The sequence below is a fragment of the Oncorhynchus nerka genome, linkage group LG8 (assembly GCF_034236695.1).
Source record: "Oncorhynchus nerka isolate Pitt River linkage group LG8, Oner_Uvic_2.0, whole genome shotgun sequence".
NCBI lineage: Eukaryota > Metazoa > Chordata > Actinopteri > Salmoniformes > Salmonidae > Oncorhynchus > Oncorhynchus nerka.
In genome coordinates this window covers 43,956,615-43,974,942 of record NC_088403.1, presented here as the reverse complement: position 1 = coordinate 43,974,942, position 18,328 = coordinate 43,956,615, and the positions used below count along the sequence as shown (strand labels likewise).

Sequence of the window (18,328 nt, the reverse complement as noted above, 5' to 3'; positions counted from 1 at the left end):
AGCCTAGACGTAGTAGGGGAACTTCAGACATGGCCATAAAGAGAGAGGGCAGGGCACTGGAGATCTGAGGTACGAAGAGGTGTGTGTGTGTCTCTGAAAAAAAGGGAATAATATTTTTTTAATTTAATTTTATTTTACCTTTATTTAACCAGGCAAGTCAGTTAAGAACAAATTCTTATTTTCAATGACGGCCTTGGAACAGCGGGTTAACTGCCTGTTCAGGGGCAGAACGACAGATTTGTACCTTGTCAGCTCGGGGGTTTGAACTTGCAACCTTCCGGTTACTAGTCCAACGCTCTAACCACTAGGCTACCCTGCAAATATGTAGCCATAACACAGCTAAACAAACAAATGGCCCCTGGACGTCGTGGACCAGTCGATGGAACAGAACTTCACAAAAAGTTTCAACACCCTGGTTTTCAAGTGGTTTTAAATGAAATAAATATATTGACCTTTAGTCTCGTAAGAGACCAAGAGCATCTGTGAAAACTCCGTATGAGTTTCAATTCAGAAATCTATGCAACACTAATAATGAAAGCTATCCTAAGACTTTATAAACAAATGACTTTATGAATTGACTGAATTTAAACAGAACTGACATGTGTGAAAAGAAAGGTACAATGAGGGAGGTCAAAACAACAACCAGACAACTCCTCTTCCTGTCCTTCCTGTGAGCTGGTTGGCCCCGGCAACTCCTCTCCTCTTCCTGTCCTTCCTGTGAGCTGGTCAGCTAAATTGACTACATTTCTGAAAGGGAAGAGAAAAACAACACATACAAGCTTAACATAATATGACACCATAAAAGGTGAGATTTATGTGAACTAAATACTGCTTGTATAGTGTAGTTAGTGGCATAAATATAGGAACATTGTGTTAAAGTTGGTAATACTTGCTGTTTACTCATGGAATTTGTATTTCAGATCAAAAGATGAATATGACGGGCAGATATTTCGACAGCAAACTGTTTTAGGATATTTTCTTACACAGAAACAACAGCTATACATTTGCCTCATATTAATACTTTGATCTGAAATACCAATTAACCTACATGACTATACTGTAAAAAAAATACCTACTTTACTTCACTGTCGCACACTTATGACACTACCTGTGATGTGGAGAAAAAAAAACGTACCATTGAATTCGGCTTCGAAAAGCAGCCGATACATTTTAACCTTGACTGCTGCTTTTCTTTGCTGACGCAGCCTCTTCAGTGTTGGCACCAGGCTCATGGCAAAGAGGGTCTCTTCATCCTCCTTCCTGTGAGCATCAGGTTGGGCTGCATCCCTCTCGATGGCTTGGAGGAGCCTCTGCTGAAATGAGTTGAGTGGATCTGGGGGCTGGTACCTCCGATGACGCCTGGTGTGACGTTGTTCCTCTTCACGGCCACATCCTGTTCAACGAGGTCCTCAGTGGTCACTTCCGTGAGGTTCATAATAATCTCAGGTGGTCCTAGATCCAGAGGTGCTTCCTCCATTTCATCATCTTCCATGGCTGCACCGGTGGTGGTCATACTTGTGGATGATGTTGTAGAGGGTCTCACTCCACCAGTGGAGGTGATGGTCGCATTTGTAGGTGACGTTGAGGGTCTTGATGCACCGGTGGCAACAACACTTGTGGATGACGTAGTAGAGGGTCTGGTTGTAAAATTGCCACTCGTTGCCCTAGGCACAATAAATGGACCCAGAAAAGAAAGAATGTGGCAGAAGTGCCAAGGCTGCTGGCCTGAAGCTGCTGACCCAGACCTCTTCTCTTTCTCTGCCCTTCTCTCTCTCTGATACCTGTCCCTGAGTCCTCTCCACTTCCTCCTACAGTCTTCTTCTACATAGACATGAACATGATAAGCCAAACCATTACCTAGCATAACTATAGTTATTAGATAGCTATCATGGACATGTCACCTACTGTACACATAGACACACACATCTGACCAAATTATCAGGGGTACAGTAGTATCTACCATTTCTATTACTATTTATATAGCATACACACTCACACGCTTTCAAACATGATTATTTTGGTAAAGTTATCAGGGGTAGTAACTAGTATAATTTATTTTACTATTTCTTTCACACACACACCTCATTGGCTAGGTTAGCTAGCTAACGCTAACTAGCCAAATCTAGCACAATCTCACTACTAAACTGACCTGGCAATCCTACTATCGTGGACTCTTGTCTCCAATCAGCATTTTTTGTGTTTATGTCCCTGTAGCTGTCAGCAGTTGTGTCAAAAATACATGGTTTTGAGGATACTGCGAAAATGATTCTCTCCTCCATGTGTCCAATCGCATGCGACCATTTGCAAAAGGTACCTGCATCAGTATAGTTGCCTAGGGGCGCAAATGTTATGCAGCAGTGATGCAATGACGTAGACGGGATGTTCGAAGCGTCACCACCATCTACTTGAACCCCAAGCCGAGAAGAGTCGGTGTGTGTGTGGATTACGAGAAAGGACGGGTGTCTTTTTTATGACGTGCTGGAAAACTCACACATCTACTTATTCTTTGGCTTTTTCTCCCCCGGGAATCTTTACCCTTATGTTTAACTTTACAGCATGAAAAAGAAGTCTGAGTTGTTGGCCATTTTCATAGATTGGATAAAGAAGTACAAATACAGGTTGAGAGCTCTATCCAGTACCGCGAAGTGAAGATACAGACACCGTGAAAGGTGTCAACACAAAATTAAAGGACGTGGCACACTTGACCATTTTCCTCTGATGTATTGAAATCCGGAGGTGTATGTAGAATTTGTTTCCTCATAATCTAACGTCGCAGACGTAAAATAAACGCATGAAACTAGATCCCGTACAAAAACCGGAAAATCCAGTTGTTGGTGACAGAGGTTCGTTTCCTGATAACAAGCAATGATAAAAGTTAGAAAGGAATTACAAGTTGTCACTGCTGAGATCACGTGTGTGTGAAATGATGCCTTATTTACATTTTTTGTCATATATTTTTTGTGTTGTGTATGTAAGATTTGCAAAGAGGGTAAAGTACAACTGATTAGAGTGAACAAGGAAGGAACAACTCCACTTTAGGGAAAGTTTATAAGAATATGTTTATAAGGATGCTGCAATACAGCTCGTTCAGAGTCCAAATGTACGTCCCCTTTACCAGCAGTGACAAGGCGTATCCTCGCCTTGTGAGAGTACTAGTTTATAGCACATACACACTTGTGCCACTGTAAGCCTAGGACCTGACTTGACAATTCGTCATCCTTGGCACAGAGCTGGTAGGTAAAATGAGTTTTGGATCATTTATATTATTAGATGAACATCACTAGTATTAATAAATGAAAGTACTTTTCATTTGATGTTTTTCTACACTGTGGTGCCATGCTGTATGTGCCTGTAGAAGGAGTTAGAGCCAGAGGTGGTGGAACAGTTGCTAAAAGTAAGCTGTCATCTAAACATGTGTATGTGGTCAGTTGCTTCTGTTGTGGTTGATGGATGCTGTGCCTTTTTTTGAAGCCTAGTTCAGGACTAAAATACACGTTCTGTGGAGATTCTCCATTAAAAGTGCTTCTTAGTCCAGGACTAGGTTTAATCTGTGTTTGGGGAAACCTGCCCAATAAGTGTTCCTATTAAAGTAATCCAAAGAGCCTCAGCGGTTCTGTGGTATGTTTTGTTTGTATGAATGGCTATGGACAGTTTACTGTCCAATGGCCTCTTGTCACTAATGGGTTAACTATCTCTGTTCCAAGTCACAGAGGAAGCAGCATTATCACTAATGTTCAGATTACACTGAGGATTTATAAAGTGTTACACAACGCACAGTTCCGGGAACACTTTTTCTTTATATGGGGTTGCATGCATCCTAAATGGCACCCTATTCCCTTTATTGTGCACTACATTTGAACAGGGAATAGGGAATAGGGTGACATTTGGGACTCAGGCCATGGCGTTTTATAACCATCACTATGATGACATTGTGATCTTGCATTCCTGTGTATGAGTGTGTCAATTCCCAGATGCCGCCTTCCTTTATTTATCTGTACAATAACTATAAAAAAATGTAGCCAATATCCTACAACTGATAATGCTTCCAAACAACGCTCATTTTTTCTGGATTTTTCTTCTTCTCTATACCCATGTACCAAACCATTTCCTGATTTCACTCCAAAAAAAACAAGTTCCTCCACGGGGAAAAAACAATCAATTTATTCTGTTCTATTCTCAGGGATGTCTGCACTGCCTCAATGCTGCATCTGTCTCGATGACTTCACCAATCCAGTCTCTATCCCCTGTGGCCATCGCTTCTGCCTGGGCTGTATCGGGGAGTACTGGAGACTCCATGGTGCCTGCCAGTGTCCTCTCTGTATGACATGTTTCCCCATAAGGTAAAAAGCCACGCATTGACACACACACACACACAAAACAGTAGGAGAGGCGCTGACTGAATAGTACATTAAATACAGTATATAATAAAAAAGAAAGTTGCACACTTAATATAATGCTCAACTCCAAATAGTTGAATGTGTATAAAATGGGTACACAGCTATAGAGTGTGTGCAACTTTTACACACTTTTACACCGCTTCCCCTATCAGGCCACAGCTAAAAACGAAGCCAACCCTACATAATGTTGCACCGCGGGAGGAAAACCAAGCCGCACTCAGAGCAGGTGAGGTGCCCTGCGATATCTGTCCAGAAAAGCGGTGTAGAGCAGTGAAGTCATGTCTGGTGTGCCTGGCCTCGTACTGTGAGATGCACCTGGAGCCTCACTACAGGGACTCGGCTCTAGGGCGCCATCCACTGGTCACTGTGTGGAAGAACCTTGATGAGCCTGTCTGTAGACTCCACGGGAGGCAGTTGGCCAGGTTTTGTCGGAGCGATCAGACCTGCATCTGTGCTATGTGTGTCCAGACTGATCACAGGGGTCATCGGGTGGTCACCATCGCCATGGAAGCAACAAAAAGGAAGGCAAGACAAATACATTAATGTTTTATTTTTGGTGGAAAATTATAGTTAGCATGTTGAGATTTCACATTGCATTCATTCAACAGTTTATGTACCAAGTCTGTCACGTAGAGTAGGCCAGAAGGCTAAACTGAAAAGCCTTAACTCAAACTTAAGCCTATATTAAACTTAAACTCTACCAAATAAAACGCTGGCGGAGCCGTAAAAGCACTTCTGTGCAAGTGTGTTTGTTTACATAGTGATTCTGAAAGAAAACCGTACTGCTGTTTGATGGGGAAAGAGTGGGGGGCTGGTCGTTCCTCATTGAGGACCATGTATGTTGCATTGATCCGATCTGTAATAGACCTTGGTAGTATAGCGTATGGTTCGTCAGCCCGCACCTCATTGGAAAGGCCAGATGTCAAGGACTCAGAGTATGTAGTGGGACGTTTCAGACCTCCCCATTGGCTGCACTACAGGTGGAGATGGGGGATATGCCATTGCAGATTAGAAGACCGCAGCTGGCAATTGATTATTGGGTCAACCTACCGGGACAAGGGGTGTCTCATCCCGTGAAAGGGATTTTACAGGCATGCAGGGAACATAAGCGAAGACAGAACACAAGCGGTGGGTGGGTAATACCGAGGCGAAGGAGATGGGACTGTGTTGAAGTAGCTTGAAGTAGCTTTTCCTATCAATCCTCCATGGCTACTCGCACCTCCGGTAGTTGATCTAGAAGTGTTCGGAGAAACTATAGGAAGGTGAGGAGGGTGTTGATCCGTCTGATTTGTTTAAGAGACGTCGGGATACTGTGCATCAGGATTTTGTGGCCATTTACACAGATCAAAAGGTCAAAGGACAGGACGTACTGGGTCAGCATTTTTAGTAGTCCTTATTCCAGCATACCCAGAAGCTACAGAGACGGAGAGAGAAACCGAAACAAATAGAGCGGTGATCCAAAACATTGAGTACAAAAGTACAAAAAACATCACTTAGATTAAACATGAAATCTTGCCTGCGAATTCTTCATACCATACCCAACTGTTACTGACGGGAGGTAAGAGTGATGTGTGCAATATGACCTGAGATCGCCAAATGAACTTGTCGACCCACGTTGCTAATGTAGCTGAAAACGGAGCAGGGATGGGGAGATGAGTGTGGGTGTGTTAGTTGACCAAATCCTGCCCGCTGCCAGTGACGAACTTCTCCGTCACAAAGTCATTAAATCATTTTTTAAATAAATGTACAGAACATACACCTAACATTCAGAGATACTGTATCTGTAAGAATCTGTACATGCATCCGTACATACAGTATGTACTGTAAGCGATTCAGGGTTTTCAAACATCAGGCCAAAATGCAGATATGATTCAACTGAGTCCGCAGATATTTTTAAACGTTTTTCCCAACTTAGAGAGTTGACTGATATTGTACGTTCTTCTGATTTGAAGTCCACCGACTCATCCACAGGTTAAGCTAAAGAAGTCCATGATGAAGTTTCAGCAGATGATCCAGGAGAGACTGAAGAAGATGGAGGACCTCCAACAATCAGCGGAGCTCGTTGACGTGACTGAGGAGAAGCAGAAAGCAGCAGAGAGGCGGGCTGAGGGGCTCGTCAAAGAGCTGGAGCAGGAAATCACTGAGCTACAGAGGAAAAGCACTGCGCTGGAGCAGCTCTCACACACCGAGGACCACCTCACCCTTCTGCAAGTCAGTGTCCCCATTTCCTGTCTTTATAAATCAAAGTGAACATTTTTGGCCAATATATATATATATATATATATATTTAATTTCACAACACAAACGAGCCAAACAACAAGTTGTTACTCTTTTTGACGGGTTTCCCTCCTCTACATATAGAGATTTCCATCACTGTCCACTCCTCTACACAACAAGGACTGGTCACACATCATCAAGTCCCTGATCCAAGAACTACAGGGGAAACTAGAAATATCCTCAAGAGATAGTAGAAAACTACATTGAGCCTCCTCCTAAAATAAGACATGTCTTTTTACTCAGGAACATTTTATGATTGTTTAACATCGTTCGGCCTTTTTGTCTGTCCTCAAGGGATTTTTTTACAATGAGAAATATCGGGAACTATTTGTTCATTGTAACCTTGACTTAGCATTTTACCAAAGGAAATGTGACTTTAATGTGTATCACTTTATGCTTATTTCGAGTTTATCATTGTGCCTATCCTATCCACAGTGTGCAGCCATGGTTGATTATTTATGTATTGTTACAATTTGACCAGAGTAAATGTGAATGTGATTGTAATTTATTTATATATATATATATCATTTATCTTAGAATTTATTAAAAATGTTTAGTACCGTGCCAGAGAAAGTATGACCACCAATCAAGTATTATGCAGGGTTGTACGAATTTGGGATTGTGCATTTAGCAGAGTTTGTCATTGGATTAAGTAAATACTGTAGCCTATCGTTAGCCTAGTGGAAAGGTGTTTGACTTTCAATTCTCAAGTAAAAGAAACTGCATGTGCATACCAGAGGAGAGGGATGGAAGTAGCTATAGAAGGATGGGGTCATTGTAATGGCTGGAATGGAGTCAATGGAATGGAGTCAAACGTGGTTTCCATAGGGTTGTGTTTGATACCGTTCCACTTAATTCCATTGCAGGCATTACAATGAGCCCGTGCTCCTCCCACCAGGCTCCTCTGACACACACGCATAAACAGGTTTTCCACACACCCATGCATAGGCCAATTCTACTACCGATGAATACATACCTCCTTCACGGAAAGGGAACTGGTCATTATTTTAGCTGAAATGAAACTCAAAGGAGAAAAGGAATGGGACAAAGTAAAGGATGCCCATATGAGCCCAGAGTAAAGGAAGTTCACATCATCTGAAAGGTACTGGCAATACTTTCTTTGTTGCATATATAACAGTGTATTACTTTTAAGTGTACATCATGCTACTGTCAAGAAATTAGGTATACATGTCATTTGTAATTGATTGTTTTTGGTTGATGATGTACAATGTAAGTATGATTGACACATACAATGCTTATACATGTAATAAATTAGATGAAATTAAGGTACTGTACTATAGATATACTTATTGTACATTTTGACACATTACAATAATTACGACAATGTTTTTCTCATTTCTGTATCAAAACCAGTCAACAATTTCCCTTATTTAATAACTCTTTAAAATATAGTCAAAACATATTAAAAAAAAGTACACTTCTATCATATACTGCTATTATGTTTCCTGTTTGTGGTTGTTTTATTCTTTATTGTGTTCTGATTATTGTGATACGGAAGTTACTGTAGGTACACAAGTGCCTTCGGGCTTGTCTCATTACCTAGGTGCGCCAGTCAGACCATCTGTGGGCATACCCGCATGTCTGTGTGCTCACTGCTCACTCTCATTTGGCTAATTCATTTACTTACCTCAGTAGACAATGTCCTCTGGAGTTTACTGTACTCCGACCACCAGAGGGCAGTAATTCACTGTAATTCAGTGGTGCAACTACCTTCCAGAATCTCCAAAATTCTGACTTGTGGGTAGTTAAAAGTAAGACCTAGAAAGCACAAACTCCTTCCTTTCATCAAAACTTGAGAGGCAGCATTGGAAAGAGATGACGTCGCTGATATGCTTTTAGTCTCTCAGTGAATGATGAATACTTACCCTGCTGAAAAAAACAGCATATACTCGACTAAATTTCAAGATGGTCCATGCTTTTCTGATGCTGTTCAAGCTGGTATGACCAGCATGTTCTATCTGCTTATGCTGGCCGACCAGCATCATCTAGCTGGTTAGGCTGGCCGACTAGCTAGTCAAGCTGGTATGCTGGTGACGAGTTTAGGCTGGTGATGCTGGTCCATGCGGGTCTATACTGGTCCAGCATGGTCTAACACGGAACCCAAACAGGCTGCGCGTGTGCCATCGTGCATACATTTATTTTGTCCCCCCACACCAAACGCGATCATGACACGCAGGTTTAAATATCAAAACAAACTCTGAACCAATTATATTAATATGGGGACCGGTCGAAAAGCATTAAACATTTATGGCAATTTAGCTAGTTAGCTTGCCACTTGCTAGATAATTTGTCCTATTTAGCTAGCTTTCTGTTGCTAGCTAATTTGTCCTGGGATATAAACATTGAGTTGTTATTTTACCTGAAATGCACAAGGTCCTCTACTCCACCATTTAATCCACACATAAAACGGTCAACCCAATTGTATCTAGTCATCTCTCTTCCTTCCAGGCTTTTTCTTCTCTTGACTTTATATTGCGATTGGCAACTTTCATAAATTAGGTGCGTTACCGACACTGACATCGTTCATCTCTCAGTCGCCCACGTGGGTATAACCAATGAGGAGATGGCACGTGGGTACCCGCTTCTATAAACCAATGAGGAGATGGGTGAGGCAGGACTTGCAGCGCAATCTGTGTCAGAAATAGATTTCTATTTTAGCCCTTGGCAACGCAGACGCTCGTTGCCGCCAGCGAGCAGTGTGGGTGCAATAATTGAATAACATTTATGTTGCAACGCACGCGACACGAACGGTGTGGTCAGCCTGTTTACACGGAACCCAAACCGGCTGTGCCCCATCGTGCATAAATGTATTTTGTCCCCCCCACACCAAACGCGATCACTACATGCAGGTGATCGCGTTTGGTGTGATCAAATATCAAAACAAACTCTCAACCAATTATATTAATTTTGGGACGGGCTGACCACACCGCTCGTGTCGCGTGCGCGACCGTTGCAAAATGAATTTAGAAATCTATGTTATTCAATTATTGCACCCATGTTATTCCTCTCTCCTACAGCGTCCATCGCCATTACATGCACATGGCCAATTATGCAAATTCGGCGATGACGTCATTTAACTACTTTTAGGACAGCCAATAGCTACTTTCCTTACTGAGGAGTTGGCAACACTGCTTGCAGGCCTGTTGTCGCCACTGTATTTGGGAAAAAATAAATCATTAAGCACTTTGATGATGGTTACCAGCATCACCAGCATATGCTGGTCATCATTGTCCAAAACACCGTGAAGTCACCAGCATGATCAGCTGGTCAATGCTGTTTTTTTTCAGCAGGGTATTAATGATAAATAATGAATCTCCAACAACACCTCTTTCAACTTTTTTATTTATCAAATTGCAAACGACAAACACTTTGAAATACTTGATATTGACAGGTTTAAAGGACTCCAGCTCCAGACATGGCCTCCTCTTCCTTACACTCCGTCAACATGGACACCCCCATTCTGATCAAGCACCATCTCTACTGCTCTATTTGTCTGGACCTGTTTGAAAACCCCGTCACCACCCAATGTGGCCACAGCTTCTGCCAGTCCTGCCTGGGCCGCAACCTCCACTTGAATGACCTCACGTGCCCCCTCTGCAAGAAGCATCTGAGGGGTAACCCGCAGGTGAAGTATTAGTCTTCCTCTTCTTCTTCAAGATGCATTTATGGAGAAACCCACAAGTAATAAGGCAGTCCAGACATTTTAAGTGCTAGAAAAACTCAATATAACACATCCTGTCTCAGCCATTTTCCCCACTAGTTAGTATTTACATCAACATAAATACGTCACATGTGGTTGGGGTGGATGTATTGTATTGGGGAATGATGTCTGTTGTGTACTTAATTTTTTTTATGTGGAGAATGTGTTGATAATGACACTTGTAACCTTGGTTGAGCTGAATATTGGTATGTAATGCAGGTAAAAACCAAGTATATGGATTTTTTTTCAAATCACAAAAATGTGTCTGATGATTTATGCATACATGCATCTAGATTTATCATAGGCTTTCCTTCAAAGAGCATGTAGATGAGTTAGTTAAGAACGGGCTTCTTTTAACGGAACATGTCATACCTTTCGTTCAATAGCAGTAAACAAATAGTTCAGTCGACATTCACTCCTGTCTTAGACTACGGCGATAACATCTAATATGAACTCAGCTGCCACTGTATTGAAGTCACTGGATGCAGTTTCTGCACTACACTTTATTACGGTTGCTAGTTTCAACCACACATCACTGAACTCTGTACCAGAAAGTAGACTTGCCAAGTTTGAAGTTTCATAGATGCATTGCACATTTTTTCGTTTATAAATCCCTCTTGCGTACCTCACTTCTCTGTTATCCTACAGAAATCAAACACGGTCTCAGGGATGGCTCACCCTGGAGATCCCTTAGATCTCGACAGAGTTAGGGAAATCTGCCTTAAGCTATTTTGCACCTTGCTTATGGAATGGTCTTACAGCCCTCAAACTCAACTCTGGACCTCGAAGTCAGTTCCATTGCATTTTTACATTGTTCCCCTCTAACCAGGGACTGATTTAGACCCGGGACACCAGGTGTGTGAGATTAATTATCAGGTAGAACAGGAAACCAGCGGTCATCCGGACCTCGTAGGGTAAGAGTTGAGTACGCCTGAGTCTACCGAGTTTGCTGAAATTGGAGGAATCGGTGCCTGAGGACCTTTTTAAGGAAGAACGTGTTTCTTATGATTCTATGCTCGATCTTATGTTTCTATGACATTTTCGATTGTTTGTGTTTTTTTGCTTGCTTATATATTTTGTCTGTTAAGTATACATTTTGACTATGTTTTATAACTTTCTGCAAGTCATTGACGTAAATAACATAGTATTATCAGTCAACTCACCGGATAAAATAAGGAATAAAAAACTGGTTTGCTTTTCTTAATTGTCCCTGAGGTGATAAATAAAGTTGTATTAAGATTGAATAATGAATGCATAAACAAAGCATAATAGCGCAATACAATGTTACCCACAGGTGAACATCATCCTCAGGTCCCTAATCCAAGAACTGAAGAAGGCCCAGGATAGGAAGCCAGAGGAATATTCCGGAGCCTTGGGCGAGGTGGCCTGTGATGTCTGCACTGAGAGGAAACTCAAGGCCCATAAGTCCTGCTTGCTGTGCCTGGCCTCATACTGTGAGACTCACCTGCAAACCCACACCTCTGCAGACAGGCTGAAGGGTCACAGGTTGACTTTGACTTTATTGATTCTTAATCACAATTCATACCATAGAACTTGAAGAAACTCAGAATTTACATAATAGGAAATAACACCAGAAAACACACTTGGATACACTTGTTTTTTATTCTTACTTTTCTTGATTGGAAAGTGTAAACATGTGTATACATAGGTTGGTGGCCCCTGTGGATGACCTGGATGGGAGGGCCTGTCTGACCCATGGTCGACCCCTGGAGTTGTACAGCAGGGCCGAGGGTCGTTGTGTCTGTGCCCTCTGCATGGAGGAGGGTGACGAGGTTGTCTCCACAGAAACGGAGTGGGACAAGAAGAAGGTGAGGTCATAATTCCTAAGGGTTCAATGATGGCTATGTGTATAGTATTGGGTGAGTCGGAAGGAGAGTGTGTATTGCGTGATTACTACATTAATAATGATAAATTAATGTATGATGTGTTCCTATTTCTTTACATGTTTTTTTTATTTCATTTACAAGGGTGAGCTGGGCGGCAGCCTGGCTGAGATGCAGGAAAGGATCCTGGAGAGAGAGAGAAAGGCGGAGGAGATCAGGGAATCCATGGACCTCTGCAAGGTGAGTCCTGAGTGATTCAGCGTGAGGTACTACATGTCTACCTGCAAGCACAGAGCTGTGCTGTAACAGTGCTTTACAAGGAGAGAGAGAGAGAGAGAGAGAGAGAGAGAGAGAGAGAGAGAGAGAGAGAGAGAGAGAGAGAGAGAGAGAGAGAGAGAGAGAGAGAAAAGATAGTAAAAAAAATAAAAAATAAGGACTGCATGCACAAATACATTAGGTATATGCCTGCAAGGGGAGTCCTGTGTCAGTCTGAGTGAGGTACTACAAGTCCAGAGGTGGAGCACTGTAGCAGTGAGACAGTTAAACATGAGACAGAGAGTCCCGTTGCACACAGAGAGGGACAAGAGGTACAGAGTGTGAGACGTCTCCAGCTCTCTTTCTGTATGCACATGAGACATACGGTACACGCACAGAGAGTGAGACAAGCACAGAGAAAAGCCAAGTGAAAAGTGAGACCGACAGAGAGGCAAAAACAGAGAGGGAATGAGAGAAACATTGAGGTGATACTGAGTTGTTGTCCACCACCTATCCCTTTAGGCCCAACTGGACAGGGAGAGGAGGGACATAGACTCTGTGTTTGAAGTAGTGATGACCACTGTAGAGGAGACCCGGCGAGAGGCTCTCAGGCCCCTGGAGAAGAGGCAACAGGACATGGAGCGAGAGGCAGAAGAACTCACCCAAGAGCTGCAGAAAGAGATCAGACAGCTGAGAGACATCATCGGTCAGCTGGAGGACGTTGCTAACCTAGAGGATCACATTCACTTCCTGCAGGTGAGCGACTTTACTTGAACGTTTAACCCTTTTGCTCTGTGAGCGGCATAGATCATCCACAAATGATTCCTCCCCGGCACTGTATCACTCTAGTTGACTGAACAGCCTACAAGCTGCTCGCACTCACTCTGTATTGGGCTAAAGTGATTGAACAGCCTGCGAGCTGCTCGCATTGTATTGGGGAAGATGACTGAACAGTCTACAAGCTCCTCGCACTCTTTATTGCGCTATATGATTGAAGAGTTTGCAAGCTGCTCGCACTCTGTATGGGGCTAGGTGACTGAAAAGTCCGCAAGCTGTTCCTAAGTTGGTTGATGCATGTGTTTGTGTACCAGTATGTGTGAAATGCATGGATTGTACTGGACTGGGTGACTATTGTCTGTCAAATTGTTTTTTGAATTTGATTTATATAATTATACACTATAATGATATAACGAAATAAAACTGTTGAATCATCTTTCTCTGTGACTGTCTCTTTTTCCCTCTCTCTTTCCTCTCCATCTGTCTCTCCACCAGACCTTCCCATCTCTGTCGGGGCTGGGTGACGGTAGAGACTGGACTGAGGTCTTACTTGATACTGAAGTCTCCTTTGGTACCATGAGAAGCAGCCGTTCAGCCATGATGGAGAAAATTGAGCAGGAGCTTGAGAAGCTCTCCTCGATTGGTGAGATGACAACAGTGTTGAAAACCATACATATACGGTGCATTCGGAAAGTTTTCAGATCCCTTGACTATTTCCACATTTTGTTTACGTTACAGCCTTTTTCTAAAAATGGATTAAATAAATACATTTCCTCATCAATCTACACACAATACGCCATAATGACCAAACGAAAACAGGTTTTACATTTTTTTAGCTAATTTATTTTGACCTTATTTACTTAAGTATTCAGACCCTTTGCTGTGAGACTCGAAATTGAGCTCAGGTGTATCCTGTTAGAATTGATCAGCCTTGAGATGTTTCTACAACTTGATTGGAGTCCACCTGTGGTAAATTCAATTGATTGTACATGATTTGGAAAGGCACACACCTGTCTATATAACGTCACACAGTTGGCAGTGCATGTCAGAGCAAAAACCAAACCATGAGGTCGAAGGAATTGTCTGTAGAGCTCCGAGACAGGATTGTGTTGAGGCACAGATCTGGAGAAGGGTACCAAAAAATGCATTGAAGGTCCCCAAGAACACAGTGGCCTTCATCATTCTTAAAGGTTCTGGAACCACCAAGACTCTTCCTAGAGCTGACCGCCCAGCCAAACTGAGCAATCGAGGAGAAGGACCTTGGTCAAGCAGGTGACCAAAAACCCAATGGTCACTCTGACAGAGCTCCAGAGTTCCTCTGTGGAAATGGAAGTACCTTCCAGAAGGATTACCATCTCTGTAGCACTCAACCAATCAGGCCTTTATGGTAGAGTGGCCAGACGGCAGCCAATCCTCAGTTAAAAGTACATTTTAGCCCGCTTGGAGTTTGCCAAAAGACACCTAAAGGAATTAGACCATGAGAAACAAGATTATCTGGTCTGATGAAAACAAGATTGAACACTTTGGCCTGAATGCTAACCGTTACGTCTGGAGGAAACCTGGCACCATCCCTACGGTAAAGCATGGTGGTGGCAGCGTCATGCGGTGGGGATGTTTTTCAGCGGCAGAGACTGGGAGACTAGTCAGGATCAAGGGAAAGATGAACGGAGCAAAGTACAGAGAGATCCTTGATGAAAACCTGCTCCAGAGCACAGGACAACGGCCCTAAGCACGCAGCCAAGATAACGCAGGAGTGGCTTCGGGACAAGTCTCTGAATGTCATTGAGTGGCCCAGCCAGTACCCGGACTTGAACCCGATCGAACAATAAATGTGATATTTCTTTTTTTTTTTGCAAAAAAAAAACAGAAAACAAATTTTTGCTTTTTCATTATGGGGTATGGTCCCCCCATTGATTAGGGAAACAACAATTGAATACATTTTAGAAAAATGCTGTAAGGTAACAAAATGTGGAAAAAGTCAAAGGGGTCTGAATACTTTTTTAATGCACTGTACATTTTAGACATATAATCTGCATACATTGCTGTATTCTTTGTTTAGCTTTGTCATACTACAATTGACCATGACAGCCCAAAAATGTGTTTCTTCCACAGAACTTGAGAGGATCCTGAAGTTTGCAGGTGTGTATTGTTACATTTCAGGGTAGTAATAGATTAGTATATAAAGACTTCAATCTTCATTAGCATACATCGATCTCAACCACATTCACTTTGTAGTAGGCCACATTTTAACTTCATTCAGGCCAACTGATAGGCCTTGTACATGCCCAAATACTGTGCTGTATCTTGTCATAACAATAACGTCCATATCTGATATTATTCAGTTGATGTGACCCTGGACCCAGACACAGCCAACATACAGCTGGTTCTCTCTGAGGACGGGAAAGAGGTGAGAGACGGAGGGAAGATACAGGACCTCCCTGACCGTCCGGATCGCTTTGATCACTTCGGCAGCGTGCTGGGGCACAACATGTTAACGTCTGGGAGATCATACTGGGAGGTGGATGTCGGGAACAAGACGGGTTGGGATCTGGGAATTGCAAGAGGAGATGCCAACAGGAAGGGGCAACTCTCTGTGAATCCTACTAATGGTTACTGGGCAATAGTGCATTATAATGGGGACCAATACGGAGCCTTGGGGGACCCTCCTTTTCTCTTGTCACTGATGGAGAAACCCCAGAAGGTGGGGGTGTTTGTGGATTATGAGGAAGGGTTGGTGTCTTTTTATGATGTGGAAGCTAAGGCTCATATATATTCTTTCACTGGGTATTCCTTCACTGGGGAAATGTATCCATATCTCAGCCCACATCTTCTGAATGGGAAGAAGAACTCAGATCCACTGGTCATCACAGAAATAAGCTGATCAATCATTGTTTGGCATTGAAGGTGAAATACTTGTTTCAGGCTAGGATTAGGGCTACAGCTAGGTTTAGGGTTGGGTTAGGGTCAGATACAAATGTTGTACTTTATTACACATATAAATATTTGAATTAATAGTTTTGTACACCGTGCCTTCAGAAAATTCACACACTATTTCCACATTTTGTTGTGTTACAGCCCGGATTTAAAATGTATTATTGAAACGTTTTGTCACTTTCCTACACACAATACCGCATAATGTCAAAGTGGAATTATATTTTTAGAAACTTTTACAAATTAATAAAAAATGAAAATCTGAAATGTCTTGAGTCAATAAGTATTCAACACTTTGTTATGGCAAGCCTAAATAAGTTCAAGAGTAGAAATTAGCTTGACAAGTCACATGGACTCACTCTTTGTGAAATAATAGTGTTTAACCTGTACCCCACACATACAATTACAGTGCCTTCAGAAAGTATTCATACCCCACATTATTCCACATTTTGTCATGTTACAGCCTGAATTCAAAATGGATTAAATAAATAAAACATTATCAGCAATCTACACACAATAACCCATAATGGCCCAAATAAAATACAGAAATATCTCATTTTCGTAAGTATTAGCACCCCTGAGTCAATACTTTGTAGAAGCACCTTTAGCAGTGATTACAAGTGTGAGTCTTTCTGAGTAAGTCTGTAAAAGATTTCCACACCTGGATTGTGCAACATTAGCCCATTTATTTTTTGATGTCATAAATACACAAACAAGAAAACAGCGAGTTGCAAAAATAAATGGCTTCCAATCATTTCATTAACCTAACTATACAATTTCAAACTAATGCAGCCGCTCTACAGTTTTTCAAATGTACAGTATTATGCAACTAAGTAACAGTATTTTACTTTGTAAAGTTACTAGTTGCAGTGTTCTCATTGTTGTATAATGCAGGATGTACTGTAAAAGTACTGTAAATAAGTTACCACAGAGAGTTCCCAGCCCATACAAGTACTGGGAAAGGGGAAGGTGACGTCCGATAGTATTACACACATCAGTGTTATAATCTTCCCATGACTGTTTAGTGTTGGAAAACTCCCAGATGGTGTCAGTGCTTCCCCTCGAACATTAAGAAGACACTTCCACAAGGTCAAATGGGTTATGAGCAAGAAGAGGAGGATCAGCATCAGACTGAACAACTCCAGTTAAAGTTTGGGAATGTTTAGAATTAGGAATTAGAGTAATTGAATAGGATCTCTTTGAGAGTACTCTTGAGTATTCAGATGTGATTTCATGTAGGCCAGGTTTAGGGTCAATTGGAATTGGAAATGAAGGCAGTCAATTCAGAAAGTAAACTTCAATTAAACAACAGACTTCCCAATACCCATACTGAACAAAAAATATACACGCAACATGCAACAATTTCAAAGATTTTACAGATTTACAGTTAGTAGGAGAAAATCTGTCAATTTAAATACATTTGTTAGGCCCAAAACTATGGATTTCACATGACTGGGAATACAGATATGTACAGTGCCTTGCGAAAGTATTCGGCCCCCTTGAACTTTGCAACCTTTTGCCACATTTCAGGCTTCAAACATAAAGATATAAAACTGCATTTTTTTGTGAGGAATCAACAACAAGTGGGACACAATCATGAAGTGGAACGACATTTATTGGATATTTCAAACTTTTTTAACAAATCAAAAACTGAAAAATTGGGCGTGCAAAATTATTCAGCCCATTTACTTTCAGTGCAGCAAACTCTCTCCAGAAGTTCAGTGAGGATCTCTGAATGATCCAATGTTGACCTAAATGACTAATGATGATAAATACAATCCACCTGTGTGTAATCAAGTCTCTGTATAAATGCACCTGCACTGTGATAGTCTCAGAGGTCCGTTAAAAGCGCAGAGAGCATCATTAAGAACAAGGAACACACCAGGCAGGTCCGAGATACTGTTGTGAAGAAGTTTAAAGCTGGATTTGGATACAAAAATATTTCCCAAGCTTTAAACATCCCAAGGAGCACTGTGCAAGCGATAATATTGAAATGGAAGGAGTATCAGAGCACTGCAAATCTACCAAGACCTGGCCGTCCCTCTAAACTTTCAGCTCATACAAGGAGAAGACTGATCAGAGATGCAGCCAAGAGGCCCATGATCACTCTGGATGAACTGCAGAGA

At 42.0% G+C, this 18,328-nt stretch overlaps 2 protein-coding genes across 4 annotated transcripts; both read left to right on the top strand.

Annotated features, from left to right (window-relative positions):
- The first annotated feature begins 2,428 nt into the window (after positions 1-2,428).
- On the top strand, positions 2,429-7,960 carry LOC115133360 (E3 ubiquitin-protein ligase TRIM47-like). Of its 3 annotated transcripts, none has more exons than XM_029666505.2 (5): positions 2,429-2,843; positions 4,181-4,340; positions 4,550-4,922; positions 6,369-6,608; positions 6,759-7,960. In XM_029666505.2, the coding sequence occupies exons 1-5, from the start codon at positions 2,792-2,794 to the stop codon at positions 6,879-6,881; spliced, it is 948 nt and encodes a 315-aa protein (XP_029522365.1). In that variant the 5' UTR covers positions 2,429-2,791; the 3' UTR covers positions 6,882-7,960. The 3 variants fall into 3 exon arrangements, with proteins under 3 accessions (XP_029522365.1, XP_029522367.1, XP_029522366.1); XM_029666507.2 differs by lacking the exon at positions 2,429-2,843 and adding an exon at positions 2,974-3,237; XM_029666506.2 differs by lacking the exon at positions 2,429-2,843 and adding an exon at positions 2,979-3,233.
- Positions 6,895-16,469, top strand: LOC115133359 (E3 ubiquitin-protein ligase TRIM39-like). The gene is made up of 9 exons (XM_029666504.2): positions 6,895-7,776; positions 10,087-10,320; positions 11,690-11,901; positions 12,065-12,224; positions 12,384-12,479; positions 13,017-13,250; positions 13,767-13,914; positions 15,384-15,410; positions 15,614-16,469. Exons 2-9 carry the CDS (start codon positions 10,111-10,113, stop codon positions 16,150-16,152), a joined length of 1,626 nt encoding a protein of 541 aa, XP_029522364.1. The 5' UTR covers positions 6,895-7,776; positions 10,087-10,110; the 3' UTR covers positions 16,153-16,469.
- The last annotated feature ends 1,859 nt before the right edge of the window (positions 16,470-18,328 follow it).

Excerpts from the sequence above, each read along its gene's own strand:
- LOC115133360 (XM_029666505.2), top strand. The coding sequence starts at position 2,792 with ATGAAACTAGATCCCGTACAAAAACCGGAAAATCCAGTTGTTGGTGAC. Across the intron at positions 2,844-4,180 it reads TCCAGTTGTTGGTGACAGAG|GGATGTCTGCACTGCCTCAA; the intron begins GTTCGTTTCCTG and ends TTCTATTCTCAG. Across the intron at positions 4,923-6,368 it reads TGGAAGCAACAAAAAGGAAG|GTTAAGCTAAAGAAGTCCAT; the intron begins GCAAGACAAATA and ends ACTCATCCACAG.
- LOC115133359 (XM_029666504.2), top strand. The coding sequence starts at position 10,111 with ATGGCCTCCTCTTCCTTACACTCCGTCAACATGGACACCCCCATTCTG. Across the intron at positions 11,902-12,064 it reads GACAGGCTGAAGGGTCACAG|GTTGGTGGCCCCTGTGGATG; the intron begins GTTGACTTTGAC and ends GTGTATACATAG. Across the intron at positions 12,225-12,383 it reads CGGAGTGGGACAAGAAGAAG|GGTGAGCTGGGCGGCAGCCT; the intron begins GTGAGGTCATAA and ends TTCATTTACAAG.